The sequence below is a fragment of the Aquarana catesbeiana genome, linkage group LG05 (genome assembly GCF_042186555.1).
Source record: "Aquarana catesbeiana isolate 2022-GZ linkage group LG05, ASM4218655v1, whole genome shotgun sequence".
NCBI classification, from domain to species: domain Eukaryota; kingdom Metazoa; phylum Chordata; class Amphibia; order Anura; family Ranidae; genus Aquarana; species Aquarana catesbeiana.
This window is the reverse complement of record NC_133328.1, coordinates 593,989,527-594,012,025: the sequence shown is the minus strand read 5'-3', so window position 1 is coordinate 594,012,025 and position 22,499 is coordinate 593,989,527. Positions and strand designations below refer to the sequence as shown.

The window sequence follows — 22,499 nt, the reverse complement described above, 5'->3', positions numbered from 1 at the left end:
CTTCCGACTTCTCCCGGTGTTCGGCCTCTTCTCCGGGCCCCGCCGCTATCTTCTTCCAGCTCTATTGCCAGCGAGGGGCCCAGTCTGCTGCCGCTGTCTTGTCGCCGCTGTCTTGTAGCCGCTGTCTCTTCTTCTCTTCTTCCCCGATGTTGACACGACGCTCTCTCCGACTCGAATGCTGTGTGCGAGCTGCGGAGCCATTTATATAGGTGGTGACCCCGCCCCCTTACGACGTCATGGTCCCAGCATGCGCAGGGACTCTGGGGCCCCCCCCCGAGCCCCCCCCGAGCCGTACCAGGCCGCATGCCCTCAACATGGGGGGGTGGGTGCCCCCCCTCCCCCAAGGCACCCACCCCCCCATGTTGAGGGCATGCGGCCTGGTACGGCTCGGGGGGGGGGCTCGCTTGTCCCCACCCCCTTTCCTGGCCGGCCGGGCTGCGTGCTCGGATAAGGGTCTGGTATGTATTGGGGGGGACCCCCACGCCAATTTTTCGGCGTAGGGGGTTCCCCTTACAATCCATGCCAGACCTAAGGGCCTGGTATGCCCCTGGGGGGGGAACCCACGCCGGTTTTTTCATTTAAAATTTGGCGCGGTGTTCCCGCCTCAGGATTCATACCAGACAGCTGTCAGCACTGCCTGTCACTCATCGGGGAAGGAAAACAAAGTTTTCCTTTCCCGATGAGTGAGCCAGCGCGACATGCAGAGTACCCTGTCGCCGAGAAGGAAACACAATCTCGCGGTCAGGTACTGTATGTGCATTTTAATATTGTTTTTAGTTGTTTTTCTCGTGGCGTAAGGTTTAAAATGTTTTGTCAAGGCATGACTCACATTTACTCCAAAAATTTCCCATTCTCCTTCTAGCATTTATTTTTCTTTTACCTTGTTCTTGTAAAGAGAAACAACTTTTATTACTCCATGTGACATCATCACCAGGCTTGTACAATTCCTGCAGGGACAGCTTCTGGGAGCTCAGCTTCTATTGATGTAGACATTGCTCCCAGAGTTACATCTCCTAAGAGCCCTTTCTTTGCAAACAGTGTGCATGTAGACTTTGGGAGTGAAGACAGCAGCATTGTTTTACTGTAAAATAAATCAATTTATCAATGCAGAGTGGAACAGAAAGGGGTAGGGATAGATGAAGTTCTGCAGACAGCAGGCAGGGTTGATAAATCTTAGGACGCTTAGGCTTATCAGTGCATCAGAGGCATCATAGTCAGGGTGTTATGGCTTCCTAGAGATATGTAAAAGTAACAGGTTTTATTTGTACTTTCAGCATTTTAAAAGAATAAAACATGGAGAAATGTAAATGTATTGCAGAGATTTATATTTGAGGGTTTTTTGTTTACCCTCACATGCACTGTAAGCTTTAAGGGGAACCAAACAAGATTGCCCCCACTCTTCATGAAGAAGCACAAGGGGCACCTTTGGACAGCAGCATTGTCGGTCTGGGAAGTGAGGAGTGTTAGATGGACTTGCTGCTATACAGTAGATACACCAACAAATTGAAGCCAATCTCAAGTTCACACTCTATACTTAGGTAGAGCAAACATTTTTTTTCCTGTTGGGATAAAGGTTTTACATAAATAAATTAAAGCTGATCATTGCAGACACCCCTGCCAGTGTCAAATGGTTTATCTCATCCATGTAAACTGAGAGCTTGTTCTTTTGAAAAACAACAGTCTTGCTGGCCAAATGAAAATAAAAGAAAGAAAGCCTAAAAAGCCTAAAAAAGAAAAGTAATACAGCCATCACAATTAAGTATTGGTAAGCTGCAAAATAATAATTGTTTGCTTTTGGGTTTAATATTGCTTTAAGCCCAAGCATCTATAACTGGATTTTGGATTTCCTGGCTGATAGACAGCAGAGGGTATAGGTTGGTAGTTGCTACTCATTGGCACTGTCCCTTAGTAAAGGGGTGCCACAGCCCCATGTTGATTAATTTATATACTTCTGATTGTGTCTATTGCTTCAAAGGTACTCTGTTCTAAAATCTGCAGGTGACACCACGTTAGTTGGGAGAATAAGGAATGGTGACAAGGCTGCATATTGGCAGAATAAGGGAAACCTAGTGTGTTGGTGCAAAGACAATCATTTAGAGTAGGGGGGGTCTCCAAACTTTATAAACAAAGGGCCAGTTACCTGTCCTTCAGTCTTTAGGGGGTCTGGACTAGGGCCAGTGGGAGTAAAAAATGTCCTGACTTCCAGTGGGAGTAGACAATGCCTTGCCGTTGGTTTCAGTGGAGGAATAGTGCCCCATGATTCATGTCAGCAGAAGGAATTGTGCCCTTTTGTTGGTGTCAGTGGAAGGAATAATGCTCCATTATTGGTGTCAGTGGAAGGAATAGTGCTCCATTGTTGGTGTCAGTGAGAGGAATGGTGCCCCATCATTGGTGTCAATGGAGGGACTGGTGCCCCATTGTTGATGTCAGTGGGAGGAATTGTGCCCTTTTGATGGTGTCAGTGGAAGGAATAATGGTCTAATGGCTGGACAACAGCAAGCAAAGGGCAGCATTGGGCCCCTGGGCTGCAGTTAGGAGACTGATGATTTAGAGCTAAATGTGTATAAGACAAAGGAAATAATTGTAGATTTTAGGAGAAATAGAGAAGCTAGTTTTGAGCCAGTTGTGATTAATGGGGCGGAGGTTGAGAGGGTGTTGCCATTTCTTGGAAACAATAATTAGAGAGGATCTGTTGTGGACAGGGAACACATCCTGTTTTGAGGGCACGACTCATTAGAGGTCAAACTTCTTGAGGAAGCTGTGGGGGGGCAGGCATTTCAGAATGTGTCTTCTTCAGCTTCTATAAGGCTGAGGGTGAGTTGACCTATTACATCTTTCTGTGGCAAGGGATGTGCAGGGTCTATTATAGAAATGCCTTACAGAGAGTAATAATAAGAAGAACTGGGGGAGAGGAGGTACCTTCGGAGGGCTATTAATATACTAACAGCTCCTATCCTGCAAATGCCTTGTTTATAGTGTTATCATACAGTAGGATTTAGGAGTATTTTCTCTCATACCACCAGGCTGCAAAACAGCTTCTTTCCATGGTCCATATGATTTTTGAATGCTAGAGGCTTTTTCAGGTTACATTAAAAGTGCAATATGTATTTATTATTCGATGTGCTGTATGTGTTGGTTTCATTAAGATAGTGTTTTATGCGAGGCGCGTAGTCTTTTTATTGTGAGAGGGCTGCATCTGCATTTCATTTTATGATTTTTTATGGTAAAAAGATCATACATTTTTCTGATATTGATTCTGTTATAATATACGTAATATAACCATCTCTTTAATATATAATGAATTAGAAAGTGTCAGCTTACTATTCTTTGAAATAAAAATTTCACACACACTGCTTTGTCTTTAGGAATCAATAGAATCTACACAACATAAGCATGTTCACCATGACATGTTAAATAACCTCACATCTCTCAAAAGTGCACCCATGATAAATTCTGAAGCTTCCATTAAATAAAGTAAATAGTCAGTTCCATGGAGGTGTTTCAACATGGCAGAGAGTAGAATTAAACTTGTCATTTCTCTTCTCAGTGATTGACTGTGGTCATCCTGGAGTTCCTCCAAACGCAATTATTTCTGGGGAAAAGTTTACATTTGGATCTACTGTCCATTATTCCTGCACTGGAAGGAGAACGTTAATAGGGCATTCTACAAGGACCTGTCAGTTAAATGGGCAATGGAGTGGATCGTTACCTCACTGTTCAGGTAAACATTCTTAAGAAAATATATAAATATCTATATATCTATGTATAGTTGTGTGGTTGTATGTATATATAGATAGGGATATATTTACTGTACATAAATACTGTATAAATACTGTAATATATATAGATCGATCTATCTATCTATCTATCTATCTATCTATCTATCTATCTATCTATCTATCTATCTATCTATCTATCTATCTATCTATCTATCTATCTTTCTATATATATTAGAGGAAATACCTTTAGACAGGTTTCCACATGAGCTGGTACAATATCTAAAGCTAAAAAGCCTCCTTTCAATATTACCAGACTTGGCTGACATGCCAAAAAGCTGTTTGTTTTGATACAGCATCATCTTCTTATACTAATGTAAAAAAAAGCTTACATTCATATAGTTACCGTATTTAAAGTGATTGTAAAGTCTCGTTTTTTTTTTGGTAGAAATAACAAACATGTTATACTTACCTGCTCTGTGCAGTGGATTTGCACAAAGCAGCCTGGATCCTCCTCTTCTCGGGTCCCTCTTTGATGCTCACTAGCCCCTCTCTCCTGTTGAGTGCCCCCACAGCAAGCAGTTTGCTATGAGGGTACCCGAGTCGAGCCACAGCTCCCTGTGTCCATTCAGATATGAAGCCGTGACCCGCCCCTTTCTCTCCTCATTGTCTGACTAATTTTGGTTGACAGCAACAAGAGCCAATGGCGCTGCACTGCTGTCTCAGCCAATGAGGAGGAGAGTCCTATCCAGCCGATTGTCTCATGCAACATCGGTGGATCTAGAGGGGGCTCAGGTAAGTATTAGGGGGCTGAGAGGGGCTGCTGCACACAGAGGGCTTTTATCTTAATGCATTGAATGCATTAAGATAAAAAAAAAAAAAAACTTCTGACTTTACAATCACTTTAATGCAAATAAAACCTGGTAGCTAAAAAATAATGCAGTTGATGGTTTCTTACAGTGGACCTTTCCTCTGGAAGTTAATATTTTACTGGTGCCTGTGCATCAGAATTGCTTTTTTTTACACCAGTCAAACTCCCACTTTTGTGGAGAAAAGCAGAGTCTTCTTTGGGTCAGTTATATATACTTTTTTACACACCCATATCTGCTTCCTTTCTGGTGATACTGAAACAAGCTATTCCATTAACTTCTTCAAACTGGAGTGCTAGGTGGAAGGGTCTAACATCCTCAAACTGATGGAAGTGGAAATTGGGAGTGCTAAGAGGAAGGATCTTCTTGCTATCAGTCCCAATGTAGAATGGTGCTGATTATATTTTCTTTATTTAACATCGTAAAGCATAATTAATAAATATTTATTTTACAAAATCTTCTCTGTAGCCAGTAGATGGCACTCTAGCCTCATGCTGTCTTATTTAGCTAGTTTAGTTTTCAGCTTTGCTGAAAGAAGCCCATCATTTACAGAACATCAGAGAAGTGACTTATTGCTAATCAGAGGTTTCAGTCAGATGAATGGAGCTGCAAATCAAGCTTCCTTTGCTGTGCTATCGCTTTAAATGACCTAGTACTCTGGGAATCCTTTGTCATGTATTAAACGTTTATTTGTAAAACAAAAGGTTGTATATTGAATTAAAAACCAATAAAAAAGCAATCATTTATAAACTTATAAAGTAAAAAAATATATAATGCTAACAAAAACAATATTAGTTTTGCCTTTTTGTGATTTCATTTTTATAGCTGAACTGATTTACTTTCCTATAAGGAGTCAATGTTTATTCAAAACTCAGAAGAAGCTTTAGAAGACACCACATTTCTCATTAGTTTTCTCTAGGCCACTGGGACTGATAGCAAGAAGATCCTTCCTCTTAGCGCTCCCAATTTCCACTTCCATTAGTTTGAGGATGTTAGACCCTTCCACCTAGCACTCCAGTTTGAAGAAGTTAATGGAATAGCTTGTTTTAGTATCACCAGAAAGGAAGAAGATAAGGGTGTGCAAAAAAGTATATATAACTGACCCAAAGAGGACTGTGCTTTTCTCTACAAAAGTGGGAGTTTGACTTTAAGAGCCACATGCCATTTTATTCTTGTTTAAACCATTTACAATGACATGTATTCCACACACATTACAATCCAAGTGCTATAAATGGCATAGAGGACATTAAATAAAATGGACACCAGCTAATGATTTTAGTGCCAAGAATTTCATTTAAACTTAATTTGCAGTTTGGTGATTCAGCATGCTCTGTCCTCTGTGTCATTGTTGTTAGAAGTTCATTTTTGATAACTATATTCTCTAACCGCTTATAAGGCTGTGACCACTTTTACTGATCATAATAAAATCATTTGTGGAAATGACTGTAAATCGAGTAAATGCCATTGAGGACATTTCAGTGAAGAAATTAGGGAATGTAATTTGAATATGGATAAATGGTGCTTTCTGATGATTGTACAAAGAAGGACACAGTTCTTCTCTTGACCCCATTACCTTTCAGTGGAAAGTTTAGCCTTTTTATGTGTCCCGAACATGTTGTTCTAGAAAATGGCTGTTTTACTTAACCATATGTAAAAACCTTGTGAGCTGCCACACTAAGCTTAAATTAACCTAAAATAAACACAGAAGATATAAATATATACAGCTGCCCGCCCTTCCCACACTTCCCCAGATTATGATAATGCAATATATATATAACACACTATGCAGCGCTGATATATATGGAAACAATATTAATATAAATATATAAATCCAATAAACACTATGTAGCGCTGATCTACCATCTGATAGGTAAGTTTAGTGAATTGCTCATTAGGGGAGTTAGATTTGCCTCTGTTCCAGCTTGGCTGACGTTGCGTGTGGTTCCACACTGAGCTGGTGGGTGTCGCTGTTACCATTGGCTGGTGTTGGAAGGGCAACGTGTCGAAGCGTATGGGTGCTCCTCTGTCCTGGAGACAACTCGGTGGAGGTGGTCCTCCGAGTTGCATTCTGGGAGAGGGTATTTATGGGACAGACGCCATGTTTTGGGGTTTGTTTTACAGCCACCTGCTGGCCCTCCTGGCCGACAGGTATGCCTTAGAGTGCTACCTCCTGGTCCTCCGTTCAGGAGGCCCGTGCCGCTGCGGCGCATGGGTGGGCCCAGAGACATGTCTGGGGCCTACCACAGCAGTCGAGGAATAGTCCAGAGCTGTCTATCCAGAGTGAAGAAGCTGGACAACCGAGAAGATCCCAGGGGAGGACCCGTCAAAGAAGGATCATGCAGAGTGCTGGTCTGGAGAGGGGCCTGGTGACTAGGTTGGAGGATGTATCCTAAAGTAGTTCTACAGCATAGTACTGCCGGGTTGGCTTAGAGGTCCAAGTACTGTGTCTTACATTCACCGCAAAATTTAATACATCCTGTGGCAGAGGATCGTACGGGTTTATTTCAAGCAAGTCTGTGGCAGAGACTTTTGTTCGTGCTACGTACTGGCTGCTAGGCAAGCGAGAGAGGCCTATCCAGGCGAGCAAAGATTGTGTCCCACAAGGGGATTGCATCCAATTACAATATTCAACTTTAAAGGACGTTCTCAAGAATCCTAAAGAAAGGTATTTAAGCCTCCCTGCAGCTTCCCTCCTGCCTCTTTCCTGCTACTTCCTTCGTTACTTGGTTCAATAAAGCATTGAAAACGTACTCAAGTGTTGGTGCTTTTATCGTCCAGAGGTAAACTCAACGGAACCCTAGGCCCAGTGCCGGTGAAACAGGGGTGTCGAGAGTGAAGGTAACAAGCCCGCTTAAACCAGTAGCTCCACCGAGAGTTAGTGCTACAACTATATATAACATAAATGTCTAAAACTTAACAACATATAAACACTATAAATAAAGAACTCGTGCTCCATGATATTGCACTCAGTCCTCAATGAGGTTATTAAACTAAACAGCAACAGTCCGTATATATGAAAATGAAGTGCTTGTGCTCCGTGACTTTCAAATAATCCTCAATGAGTGTGTAAACTAAACAGCAAAAGTCCATATTAACATCAACCATGTGATAATTGTGTCTTCATGTGTTGTGCACACACAACCCCCACCGGGTGTACCCTCACCTTAGGGGCTTAAAAAATAAGCCTGTAATTGATAGCAATATCCTGCAGAGATCCTCCTTTGCTTCCTTTATCCTATGCAAGTTTATAGGACACTTCTATCTTCTAACACAGGCCACCTGCTACTTCCAATAATAACCCAACTCAGAGGTCACTATTTTGTCCTGGTATTTCCAGAGACTCTCCCCATATACATCACATGTGGAAAATGACAGAGGCATGCATATGAGGAGAGTCTCTGAACATAACAAATAGTGACCTCTGAGCTGGGTTATTATCAGAAGTAGCAGGTGGCCTGTGTTCCATACAAGTGTCCTATAAACCTGCATAGGATAATGGAAGCAAAGGAGGATCTCTTTAAAGTGGAGGGCCACCCTGAAAAAAAAAATCACCAAAAATCCTAAAAAAAAAATAAAAAAAAAAATTTGAAAAAAAAAAAAAATTAAACTTACCTAAACCCTTGTTGCTAGGCAGTCTTCCTAATCTGCCTCTTCCTATTCCGCGGTGAGTTCTTCTCCTCGGTGAGCAGCCCCGTTGTCTTCTGGGAACTGTGTGTGTTCCCAGAACACCACGGGGCCATTCACAGAATGGAGCGCCGCTCGCGCATGTGCAGTAGGAAACTGGCAGTGAAGCCGCAAGGCTCCACTGCCTGTTTCCCTTTCCTAGGATGGCGGTGCCGGGACCCAAGAGCCGAGGGACGGGTCGGCCTCGGGCGGCTGACATCGCGGGCACCCAGGACAGGTAAGTACTTATTTAAAGTCAGCAGCTACAGTGTTAGTAGCTGCTGACTTTAAATTTTTTTTTTTTTTTTGGATGGAATCCCGCTTTAATAACCTCATTGAGGACTGAGTGCAATATCACGGAGCACGAGCACTTTATTTATAGTGTTTATATGTTGTTATGCTTTAGACATTTATGTTATATATAGTGTTTATTGGATTCATATATTTATATTAGTATTGTTTCTATATATATCAGCGCTGCACAGTGTGTCATATATATGTTTTACTTAACCACTTGAAGATTTTGAACATAAGAGATACATCCTAAAATAATTTAAAGTGTTTGTTAAGGTCAAAAATGTTCTTCTATAGTTCCCTCTGGTATATAACACAATAAGTTTCCCGGTGGATGTCATTTTTAAAAGTATGCAGTATAATGTCTTACTTCAGAGCGCCGTTCGGCACTCAGCTGACTGCCCGCCAGTCTCCTGTCCCGATCTGATCGCTGCAGGGGGAGGTGCTGGGAAACCCCCGCTGACATCAGCCGAGATGAGGAGAGGAGGGGAGGAGACCGGCGGGCAGTCACATGAGCACCGAACGGCACTCTGAAGTAAGCTATTACACCACATATTTTTTTAAAATGACATCTACTGGGGAGCTTAATATTATATAATAGACGGCACTATAGAAGAAAACACTGTGTTTTTAGGAGTAGGAAGGGAGGATCGGGGAGCTGACAAGCAGGGAGGGGAGGGGGGAGGAGGACAGAGGGAGACACAGAGAGCAGGGCTGCGGCTGACTGAGCCCTGACACTGACAACAGTGTCAGGGCTCAGCAGCCCTGATATATCAGAGTCAACATACAGAGGGGAGGGTAGAAACTGGCAGGATCACCCAGGTATTTCAGGTGACACAGGGGCCAAATTACACAGCACAAACACTATGTTGTACAACATGCTTTAAAGAAACTAGATCAATTTTTTTTTGAGGGGGGGTTAACAAACACTTTAACAAAGCTTTGTAATAGACACATCTTGTATGTTCTGCTTCTGCAGAAGCTATACAATTAATCAATATATTGTTTTATTGTATTTATTATTTTATTCATATGTAAGTCAAAAGTCTGTAATTTTTTTCTAATAAACTGTTTTTTTTATTTAACCCCTTATTAATCCTTTGTTAACCCTATTAAGCCCTAATTACATCCTCTCTCCCCTTCTCCCCTTACTTTTTTCAGTATTTCAGTTTAGTCTCTTTAAAAAAAAAAGTACAAAATTAGAAAAAAAAAAGTTCCTTTTACAAATACATTTGCCATAGTTTGTACCAAAACCATAATTTTAGCGTAATTTTAAATGGGACAAATATATACTTTATTATTCATAATAAAATATTTATTTTTTAAACCAATACAACAGAAAAATAATAAAAACTTCAATTTTTTCATCTTTCCATTGAAAATAAAAGAAAGCCAACATCCACCACCAAAAAAAACCTATGTGGGTATCACTTTGTTATCTTAAAGTGTTACTAAACCCACAACAGTAAAATCTGTTAGTTTATCACTGACCGTGGTATACAGATCAGCCAAAAAGGTATATAGTGACAATAGTTTCATATAAAAAGAAGCTGTATAAGCTGTGGGCACTGTAGGGGGGGATTAACTATTTTCATATTACTGGGTTTAGTAACACTTTAAGTAATCACAAATGTATCACTAAAGAATAAGGCCTATAGTGGAAATCTTAAAACTTTTCTAGTCCAAATTTGGTATAAAGATATGAGAGCTAAAATGATGAAAGCCTGAGACCAGAGGCGATCTGAAAAGCAAACAAGAGAAATAGAAGAAAATAGATAGATAGATAGATAGATAGATAGATAGATAGATAGATAGATAGATAGATAGATAGATAGATAATAGGTAGATAGATAGATAACATTATAACATTATACCCTTTTTTACATTAGACAATACAGCCTAATCAATGTAATAGGTTGAATTATTGGTGTAAAGTGCAATGTGCTATCATTAGTGCCTATTTAGTCCCTGCAGTGGTTAAATATGACAAACCAAGTTCATTGTGCTTTCTGAATGTTTAAATCATTTCATCTGGGTTAGTCATATTCAACCATTTCAGAAACAAAAATGTTACTAATAATGGCACATTGCACGTTATACCAATAATTCCACCTATCAGGTAAAGCCCTAATGTAAGGGAAATACGTAAACCTGGAAACACACTGGATAAGATTCCAATAAACAAAATAAATCATCTTTAAAACATCAATGTAACATATAGAACTTCATATTTGAGCTAACGCTAATGAGAATGTATAGAGTCTGTGTATGTATTTTTGTTTTTCATTGTGGTCAGGTCTAAACAATGCATTTTTTTATTCAGTATCTATTTAGTGATGTCAGGGGCCACACTTCAGATATAGGATAGCAAATAAGTTGATCACCACTTTTATAAAACCTCTTTAATTTTTGCATACTGGTATTGAGAATGGAGAAGTTTCCCACCTCAGATGTAAGGATGAGCTGAACACCCCCCGCTTCGGTTCACACCAGAACATCCGAACAGGCAAAAAATTTGGACGAACAAACTAACACCGTTAAAGTCTATGGGACACGAACATGAAAAATCAAAAGTGCTCATTTTAAAGGCTTATATGCAAATTATTGTCATAAAAAGTGTTTGGGGATCCCGGGTCCTGCCCCAGGGGACATGTATCAATGCAAAAAAAAGGTTTTCGGGAGCAGTGATTTTAATAATGCTTAAAGTGAAACAGTAAAAACTAAATATTCCTTTAAATATCGTGCCTGGGGGGTGTCTATAGTATGCCTGTAAAGTGGTGCATTTTTCCTGTATTTAGAACAGTACCACAGCAAAATGCCATTTCTAAAGGAATAAAAGTCATTTAAAACTGATCACGGCTGTAATGAATTGTCGGGTCTCAGCAATATAGATAAAACTAATTGAAAAAAAACAGCATGGGTCCCCCCACCAGTCCATTACCAGGCCCTTTGGAGAACCACGAACCAAAAATTTAAAAAGAAATTGCGTGGGGGTCCCCCCAAAATCCATACCAGGCCCTTCAGGTCTGGTATGGAAATTAAGGGTAACCCTTCACCAAATTTAAAATAAAAATGGTGTAGGCCCCCCCAAAATCCAGGGTCTGGTATGGATTTTAAGGGGAACCCTGCCCCAAAATTTAAAAAATGGCACAAGGGTCCCCCCAAAATTCATACCAGACCCTTATCCGAGCACGCAACCTGGCGGGCCACAGGAAAAGAGGGGGGGACGAGAGAGCATCCCCCTCCTGAACCATACCAGGCCACATTCTCTCAACATGGGGAGGGTGCTTTGGAGTAGCCCCCCAAAGCACCTTGTCCCCATGTTGATGGGGACAAGGACCTCATCCCCACATCCCTTGCCCGGTGGTTGTGGGAGTATGCAGGCGGGGGGCTTATCGGAATACGGAAGCCCCATTTAACAAGGGGACCCCCAGATCCCGGTCTCCCCCCTATGTGAATTGGTAAGGGGTACATTGTACCCCCACCATTGTTAAAATAGTAAATAAGACAGGAGACGCTTAGGGACAAGTCCTTTATTAAAAGATAAAAGAAAGAAAAATGTCCCGCGGTGTCCATTCATCTTCTATCACGCCACCAATATCATCATTCTTGAGCCATTGCAGTACACAGTAAATAGTTTGGTGATTGGAAGAGTATGAAGTACTTAGTAAATTTACAAAATACACTATATTGCCAAAAGTATTGGGACGCCTGCCTTTACACGCACATGAACTTTAATGGCATCCCAGGCTTAAGCCCCATACACACGGGCAGAATGTCGGAAGACATTTGCCGGTCCAAAAAAAAGACGGCTGACATTCTGCCCATGCATATATCGCTCTGTCCGACAGAAGTCAAGCAAACCAGCAGATGACCAACTCTCAATCAGCACTCCCAGCCAATGGTAGACAGCGCCGATTGGAGTGTTCTGACAGGGGTGCCGTCTCCCTATCAGAACACAACAGCTCAGCGTGTCCAACGTGTGTGTCCAACTAGAGTGTTGTGGATGGGGTGGTGGTTTGTTGGTTCCACGCTCATGCTTTTTGAAGAACACAGATGGAGTGGAAAGATATTGGTTACGGATTTAGTGGGTCCTTGTTACATAGTCTTTCTAAGTGCCAAGTAGCTAATATAAAGCATTGATGTAGCTGTTGTTTAGCTTGTACATTTTGAGTGCTAAAACTTTCTAATGTCTCAAAAAAATTGCTTTTATGAAGCATGTTCCCATTGAAACATAAGTGTCCGACCCCTTTAGAAAATCTCTGGTCATCCTTCTAATTAATTCAACAGGTTTTTATAAATTAATCCTTTTTTATTTATTTTTGTTACTTAAAGTTCCAGAAAGGACTGTTCAAAAAGTCATGACTAAAATTTACAAAGACAATCATTACAGATTTTAATTTTCTTGATCAGATTTTATTTTTTCCCCCTACAAAGCAGACTGTCTCAGGTGGTGCATTATTCCAACTCATCTCTCTAAACTTTATTTGCAATGGTGACATTTATTGAAATGTTGTATCACGGACCATTGAGCTTGCCTGTTCATTTGGCATTCACTCTGAAAGGGTCACGTAAAGGGGAGAATTTGATGTTGTAGATTTGAAGATGGTTAGCAGTATTTATCTGTAAGTGGGAGGCAGTTGAGTCATAGCAACAAAGCTTTAATGGAAACAGCTTATTGCTTCCCTCTGTATCTTATTCATGTTACAAAAATCTAACGAGTTACTGTACTTCTTTCTACTTGTTAAGAAAATTGGGATTTTTTTTGTTTACTTTGTGAAATATTTTTATACCGCCAGAGATGAGGAACTCAATCTGCCAAAATCAAAATGCAATCTGTATTAGGCTCATTGAAGCAAGATGCAGATTTGCAAACATCACTGTATCTGCTGCTATTTAATGGCTCTAGGTTTTATTGTTCCTTTTTTAAAGCTGAATTCCAGGCATTTATAAAAGACACAAGGTAATAGTGCTCTGTATTCCTAAACAAATTGTTGCATTTATTTTTTAAACGCAAGCAGTGTAAGTATGTACATTTGACCTGGTATCTGAGTCTTGCAATCCATGTACAACAGAGCTCAGACCAGAATAGATAATTAATGCAAGAAGTCAATCAATTGTACTGCTGCGTTCATGTGCTAACATAGCGTATGCTAATAGGAGGAGAGAGAAGAGTGAAAGAAAGATGAGCTTATCAGTGTGCTCCTTTTCCTTTCACTGGCTAGTCAAAGGCTGAGGAAGGGAAAAATCCTGAAAGTTTTATTTATCTGTAAATAAGTAGGAGATTAGGGCTCCTGTCTGCCAGAATGGGCAGTGCATTGTGAAAGAGATGTGTAATTCCCAGTACTGGATGGAAAGAAATGTAAATATTTTGGCAAGTAAAAAAAAACTTTCTTAAAGTACATGTAAACACTTGCCTTGTAAAACAACTCAAAACATTTGTGTGTATATATTAAAACATTATAAATACCTTTTTTCCTCCTTTTTTAGAAGTGATGTTCTCAGCTACATAAGGAACTTAAAGAGCTGGGCGAGGAGAAACAGCAGTACACTGATCTTCCCAGTAAATTGTTGTGCAGGGAGGGAAGGTGTCAGCATAAGTCTGGAATAGGAAACCAAAGGGACTGGCTGGAACACCAGGGATTTCACACAAAGGAAGCAATATAGAGAGAACTGGATATTTTTTTTCATACAAGTACATAGTACAGTGGGCACATGTCAGGAATATGAAATGTTAGTTTTACATATTCTTTCATTTTATTTCATCTTTGTATTTAGCTGTTTGCTTTACAAATGGTTTATTTACCCCTGTACTGCTGAGTTTGACAAGTAAGGGATGGGTACATGGTCCCGGATAAAGAGGCTCTGTGTTGGGGTCTGTGCACCTGTCCTTGCGCGCCTCCCAAGCGCGACTGTGCAGATGATTCTGTACAGCAGATATGTATCCATTCACTAATATGCCTGCACATAGCTCAGGACTAGGACAGTTAACCAAAAGGGTTCTTCAAGCTGTGTGGTGCTGATTACCCATTTGAATGAGCCCTAAAAGAAAAATACAAAAGGGACGTTAAATATCCGCAGGCCAGATGATATTTTGAATCTCAATCTCCACAAGTGAGGGAGCTTTACTGTGCCCAGTTAGTCAATATACCAATCAGTATTGGGTAGCTGCCTAAAAAAAGGCATATTAAAAATCTTGCAACCTATTTCAGTAGACCAGCCCCATGCTGAAAGGAGAAGATTCTTCTAAACCCCTTGAACACCAGCAGTTCAATGGAGTTTGTGTAGTTTATCTGCTTCCTGAAGGTTTGCTGGTACCCCCTTGCAGTAAACTAATCGAGAGTCCATTGGGTCATGTAACTGCCATGCAAAAAATAAGATACTATTGCTTTAAAATAACTTTTTAATAAATACATTGTACCTTTTTCTCTATTTATCCATTTAATTATAAAAATCCTGCTAGATCTGTTCTTTTATTAAAAAGAAAAATCAAGATGTGAAGTCAAGGGGAAATAATTACTCATGGCTTTTAAGGCCATCATTTTTAAGTCCTTTATAAATTCTGGATGTCCCTCTCACCAGCCATCTAAAGAGTTTTCCATAGGAATATGTAAAGGATTGACTTGAGTGCTTGACTCTCAAATAACAGAGCTGAGTTGGGAGATGGGTTGTCTTCCTTCTGGAGTTATAAAGAACAGTAAAAATCTGGACTGTGTGAAAGTGAATTCCTATTCTATTCATAAGCAAGTTAAAAAGAGTATGATCTTTATTTCTAGGTGATGCTTCGGGGTGGTGTGGAGATCCAGGTGTACCTGCGCATGGGTCTAGAGAAGGTGTAGAATTTCGAACAAAGAGCATAATGCGATTCAGCTGTGATGTTGGATACATACTTCATGGTTCTGAAGATAGGACATGTTTGAGCAATGGATCATGGACTGGAAGACAACCGGAATGTAAAGGTAATCTGACAACATTGGCCACAACTGAAAGAATTTTCATCCCATTTTTTGTCCCAATGACTCAAAAATAGGAAATCCCAATGAAGACAGCAAAAAAAAAAACCTATCCTCTCCCTCAGATTTATCCTTTGAGATATTATTTTAGCCATGATTAGCCTGAACTTTTTTTGAATAATTTACTTATTTTTTATGCAGTGATGAAAAATGATGAGGCTATTTAGTTGCAATAAAGTTGGTTTTCCAAGCCACGTGGATCAATAGATTTAAGGCTGGCTATACATGATTCATTTTTTTTTTTTCAATCAACCAGTGGGTTGAATGAAAAAAATTAAGCAATTTCCCCATTCACATATTCGATGTGGATAGGGGAATTAGTCATGCTGAACTTTTTTATAAAATACATACAAATATCAGTGCTTGCTGACTATAGCTGGCAGCACTGTTCATTTGGGAAAAACCCAAAGGGCTGGTTGTACATATTTCGATCGACTTGTGTACAACCAGCTAGCCCATACATGGATTGAAATTGCTCAACTGGCTGAGTTTTCAAACCATGTATGGCTGGCTTAAGACACAAACTCGGTGTACATTATCACACAACTAGTTACATGCTCATCTGAGGCATGTATGACAAAGTGTTGATAATTCTGCTGCTAAGATATGTTATTTGTGGAGATATCTGTATGTAGATAAGCCAACATATACAGTGTAGGGTGCCGACAAATGCCAGCCTTCTCTTTTTATGTTGTATTTACCTTCAAAGACTTCAAATAAGGTATCAGATATTTTTTAAGTGGTAGTAAACACCTCTTTTCAATTTGTACCCATAGGTAAGCATATAGTAAGGCCTACCTGCAGGTACAGTGAATATCTCCTAAACATGTACTGTTTGGGGGATATTTACATTTGTTGCAGCCAATGATATCACTGTCACATGCACACTATGCTCTCAATAGACAGCATACTTGAATGTGCTGTGCCGTGTACTAAGAACACTGTGCTGCTATAGTGGCTCCCGTACGCATGCGTAGGAGTGACATCATCATGGTCTTTCCATTCAAACAGCTGGAACGTGAGAACCCAGAAGGAAGACCAGATGAAGATGGAATCCATGTCAGTAGGTGTACGTCGGTCTGTGCAAGGAGGATGATGGACTAGATGTCCACCGGTGACCCGTGATCGCTGTGTACAGAGGCAGAATGGGGAATTGTAAACAAAGTGTTTCCCCACTCTGCCTAATGATATGTCAGAGATCTTCTGTTCCCAGTGATGGGGAACAGTGATCTCTGTCATGTCCCAGTGACCATCCCCCCTACAGTTAGAACACACCCAGGGAACACACCTAACCCCTTGATTGCCCCCTAGTGTTAACCCCTCCCCTGCCAGTGTCATTTTTACATTGATCAGTGCATTTTTTATAGCACTGATCAATGTAATAATGTCACTGGTCTCCAAAAAGTGTCATTTGGGGTCAGATTTGTCCGCTGCAATGCCTCAGTCCCACTAAAAATCACAGATCGCCACCATTACCAGTAAAAACAATAATAAAAAAGTCCCTAAATCTATCCCATAATTTGTAGATGCGATAACTTTTGCGCAAACCAATCAATATACGCCTATTGCAATTTTTTTTACCAAAAATATGTAGAAGAATATATATATCGGCCTAAACTGATGAATACATTTGTTTTTTTTTGTATATATATTACAGCACAAAGTAAAAAGAAATTGTTTTATTTTTTTTCTAAATTGTCGGAGAGGTGATTAAATACCGCCAAAAGAAAGCTCTATTTGTGGGTAAAAAGGGACGTCAATTTTGTTTGGGTACAATGTCGCACGGTCGCACAATTGTCAGTTAAAGCGACGCAGTGCCATAACGCAAAAAAATGGCCTGGTCATTAAGGGGGCAAATCCTGAACTGGTAATTTGCAGGGGGGATTTTTTTTTTTTTTTTTAGGTAAGACTTTACTACTGCTTTAATACTTGGTGTAACATTTCCTTCATCTGTAATTATTTCATCAGATCGATAGATAGAATAAAGTCAGAGTAACATTATAGGATATGGTTATTGGATTTAAAGTAGAATTCCAGGCAAACCTTAACTAGCCTTAAAACTGTCCCCTCCCCATCCTCCCCAACACTTATGCTCACTAACCTGCATAAGAAAGATGTATATACTTACCTATTTACAGCTTGCTCCAGTCCAGTCACTTCATCCTGCTCCCCTGTGTTAGCCAGCGCAACTGCAGGGGAGAGGAGGGAGCTCTCACAACACGCTCCCAGGCATTACCAGCTATTGTCGGAGTGCTCTCTTCTCTCCCCTGCAGCCCAGAATGACTGACACAGGGGTGATCATGTCACTGAACTGGAATAAGCTGAAAATAGGTAAGTATACAGATCTTTCTTACATAGGTTAGTCAGAATAGGTATTAGGATGGTAGAGGCAACAGTTTTAATAGTAGTTAGGTTTTAGCCAAAATTCAAGCCATCAGTGATATACGGTAGGTCTATAAGGGTCCTTAAAACATAAACCATTTACACGTCATACCTACATGCATTACTACATGACTACAAAGTTGATTGGATACCCCTCCCTCCCTTAATGCTACAGTAGATGAATAACAGTTTAGGGAAGCCACTGACAGCATGACTGTGCCCCTGTTCATGGTAGAAATGTGCGGTTCGTTTTGTTACGAATTAATATTCAGACAAATTTTTCATTATTCAAAGATTCGGATATGTCCGAATACCCTAATTACAGTATAAACAAGGTTTACAGAATGCTCAGAATAACTAAATGAAATTCGTCTGAATTTCAAATTGCAATTCAAATAGAATTTTACATTGAACTCCATTTGCATTCAAACTGTAAACATATTTCTGAAATCAAAGACTGTGTGTGTTATTAGAGTACCATTTTGAAATAATGCTGTTTTTGTTAAGCCAAAGGTGAATTAAAGAGTCATTGTAAACATTTGATTAAGATTTTTCTTTTATTTGTTCGCTTTGCTGCATTCAAATAAAAAAAAAAAAAAAAAAAAAAATATATAACATTTTCGTTTTGGCCAATTTGAAATTTATTGAATTTGAATGTTCCGAATTTTAAAAAAAATCAGTAAATTTGCCGAAAATTCGAAAAAAGACAAAACGAATTCTGAATACGAATTCCGAATACGAATTGAACAAATCAACTGAATTTAATGAAACTAAATAACTAGATAAATTAATCTAAATGAGATGAAACAAAACAATTTTTTTTCACCATGCACATGTCTAGTTTACAGGGCCACGTCTTGGTTTGGCAAATTTGGTGTGTAGGAACTTATGCGGCCTGCGCAGAGCCCTGACCTGAATCCTATTGAGCACCTTTGGGATAAAAGTTAAATGCCAATTGCAAATCAGGTCTTCTTGTCCGTAATCAGTCATTGACCTCACAAATGCTTTTTTTGGATGAATGACCAGCTACCTAATGACACACTCAAAGATATTGTGGATAGCCTTCCCAGAAAGGGTAGGGTGGTATAGCTGCAAATGATCTAAATGATTTTGAATGATTTTGGAATGTATATCCTACAAGCTCAGATAGATGTGATAGTCAGATGTTCAGAAACTTCTGGCTATAGAGCGTAATTTGTGTTTGGCTGTGAAATACTTTATATAGCTATTAAACTGTATACTGGCGTGGGGGCAGAGACTGGATGGTTCCGTGTTGAGAAGTTTGGTGTCACCATACATATGAAGAAAATAAAAACACTTCCTTTCATGGAATGAGCAACTTTCACAGGGTCATAATTGTGCAGACATGCTGAGCGCTGAATAAGAAAGCCATTAAATGCAGCCAAAGATCAAATTGCTAGTGACATCTGTAAGTTTGTTACAAAGATTCTGTAGAGTTACTACAATTACCTGAATGATTTTTGAAGGGAATTGAATCTCCAGCTTTGTACTACACATCATTTTCTGATGTCTTTTAGGAGCTTGTATTCACTTTATCTTTATGACTCTATCTGCTCTTCGAGATTTTCATCTCTTTTTAAACAAGGTGGCTTATTTCTCAAATCTTCATTTAACATGCTGCCTGCCGCACAGCTTCCACTGCTGCTTTTAAGCACACCTTGAAAAGGATAAAAATCTGTCCTAAATCCTGAGAGAAACAGACTTGCCTGGCTATACTTCACGGCTCTGTTTCATCTCAGTTGTAACCAACACAAAGGCAAATATAGCCTTGTGCTCTCTGCTTTTATCTTTACCAACGCACACGTTTTTCAGGTTGTTTAGTTCAGTTGACAAGAAAATTGATTAGAATCCCATTTAAATATGGAAACATGTCTATGAATCACTTGTGTCTCTGAGCCTGTTCCACCCTATAACTCCCTTGAGTTCCCGAGGGTTTTTTTGCATTTCAGTGATTTATCAGTTTCACACCAGTTACCTTTTAGCATTTGTTAGTTAAATTTTATACAATGATTTTATTGGGCAGACATGGCTTTAATTTTCTAGCTGATTTGGATACATACATTTTTTTTTCTTTGTTAAGTGGGACATTTAGAAAAAATTGCATTTTCCTGACAGCTTCATGTCAGCACAGTGGTAGGCTGACATGGAGCTCGTCAGGAAAGGAGAATGGCGGTAAGTATTTGATATTCAATTTTCTGTTTTCCTGACAGTTCCATGTCAGCACAGTGGTAGGCTGACATGGAGCTCATCAGGAAAGAAAAATTGCGGTAAGTATTTTATATTCAATTTTCCGTTTTCCTGACAGCTCCATGTCAGCCTACCACTGTGCTGACATGAAGCTAATCGGGAAAGAAAAATTGTGGTAAGTATTTGATATTCAATTTTCTGTTTCTCGTAAGATTTATTAATGTAGCTTTACATAATTTTGCAGCCTCAGGTATTATCCCCAATTAGGGCTGCTATTAGAAATCACGGTGTCCCATACAGCCTACCTGACGAGGCCCCCTTTCCCGTTCGACAGTGACTGAGATCATTGATTTGTCAGTTCCTTTCTATGTAGCCTCAGCTGCACAAATGAATTATTAATAAGTGCTCAGAGGCTTCCTGCTCATTCACAAAATAAAGCATAGTAAACACAGTTGCTGCGCTACTGAAGAAACAAGGTGAGGTGAAGGCAAATCTTTCAGTTCTGGTGAAAACAGTGTAAAACAGGAAATCCCCCCACTTTGTATAAATTGCCTCTCACTTAGTTTTGGATGATGCAGCTGAAAACTAATAAGGTTGACTGGTTTTTAGTTGCACCATCTAAAAGGTAATGACACTGTCCTGATGTTCTCTGCGAGAACCTAGGATCTGGTACCTTAAGGCAATGAGAGAAAGAAGAGACCTCCATCATGTCAAATGTAGAGTATGGTGGTGCCATCTCTGGTGTAATAGAACAAGGAAAGATACCCCCTAAATGGGACTTTGACAGACCACCAACTCTATGATAAAAAAATATCTTTACTGATATAAGATAAAAAGACGTAACGTTGTCTACACAATACATAAATACATTACATAAAAAACGAAACAAAAAATGCACAAATACAGATTATAATATCATATGTACTCTCTAAGGGGTGGTGTACCCTGATACCCGACGCGTTTCCAGTATTCTGATACCTTCATCAGGGATTGAGAGTTGAGTATATTTACATATAAATATATGCACTGACACACAGAAGGCACGCCATGTACTGCACTCCACAGGACACATCCACATTGGGACACCTGGATATTCATCTGCCCATTATGCAGCCCACACTAAAACCTCTAATGGCTATCCATTCCATGTAGCTCTGAATAACATTCATTGATGCTGGAAGCACAGTACACTCATAACTCTTCCATCATTATGGTCTGGCGTCCATGGAACTTTTTAATTGATTTAATCGCCTTTGGTGCTCTGTGAACATAGAATCATGCCATCGGAATTTATACATATGTAAATATACTCAACTCTCCATCCCTGATGAAGGTATCAGAATACTGGAAACGCATCGGGTATCAGGGTACACCACCCCTTGGAGAGTACATATGATATTATGATCTGTATTTGTGCATTTTTAATTTCGCTTTTTATGTAATGTATTTATGTATTGTGTAGACGCTGTTATGTCTTTTCATCTTATATCATTAAAAATATTTTTTTATCATAGAGTTGGTGGTCTGTCAAAGTCCCATTTAGGGGGTATCTTTCCTTGTTAAGGCAACGAGAGAGACAGGGGTATTCTATATACTGTATGCAAACTCAGAATGTTGTGTTACCACATCAACTGTTTATTTGCAATATATCCAAATGTAAGTTACAATTTTGTATTTCTATTTTTTTTTTTTTACACAACCTATCAGCACTGTTGAATTACTGCACCATAAGGGCTCTCTGGCCTCTTCTCTTATTTCTTTTTCTCTGGATGACACCACAGAGCTTTTGTCTCTTTATTACACTATTTTCCAGTACCATCAATCCACAGGTACTCCTCTGATACAGGAGATTTAACCCTCCCTTTTCCATTTCTTCTTACTCTGCCCAAATCTAAACAGTTTTGGCTGTACATAAGCATTGCTGAAAACTTTCCTTTGTTTCATTTGAAAAAGAACATATAATCAGGAGATCCTTGAGCAGTTGCAAAAATCCACCATCTGATAGGCACCTGAAGTTCCATGTAAATCTTGAATTTTATAACAAAAATTGGTTTGGCTCAACTTATCAAGACTCCTTACAGTGGCTCTTCTTATGTAAATGGTGGCCTCACTGACCAATAGAAAGCTACAGAAACAGGTCACAGTCATTTTTCAAATGAGAAGTAGAAATTTGCACAGTTCTTCAGTTTCCTGAATGTCTGGATCTGCTGACTCTTTTGACATACTCATACATTTGTCATTATCTTATCAATTTGAATTGTGAGAGGTTTAGGCTGGGTTCAAACTTATGCGAGTTGGATGCGGTTTTCCCCGCATCCAACGCGCATGACAGGAGAGTGTGACCGACTCTCAAT

The 22,499-nt window shown here is 39.7% G+C and overlaps 1 protein-coding gene across 1 annotated transcript in view; it reads left to right on the top strand.

The window, feature by feature from the left end:
• Nucleotides 1-22,499, top strand: part of CSMD3 (CUB and Sushi multiple domains 3) — a 1,635,173-nt gene that overhangs the window by 1,506,526 nt on the left and 106,148 nt on the right. Inside the window, exons 57-58 of the mRNA XM_073632169.1 lie at nt 3,548-3,721; nt 15,319-15,501. Coding sequence (XP_073488270.1) covers nt 3,548-3,721; nt 15,319-15,501 — 357 coding nt within the window. The remainder of the gene's footprint in view (nt 1-3,547; nt 3,722-15,318; nt 15,502-22,499) is intronic.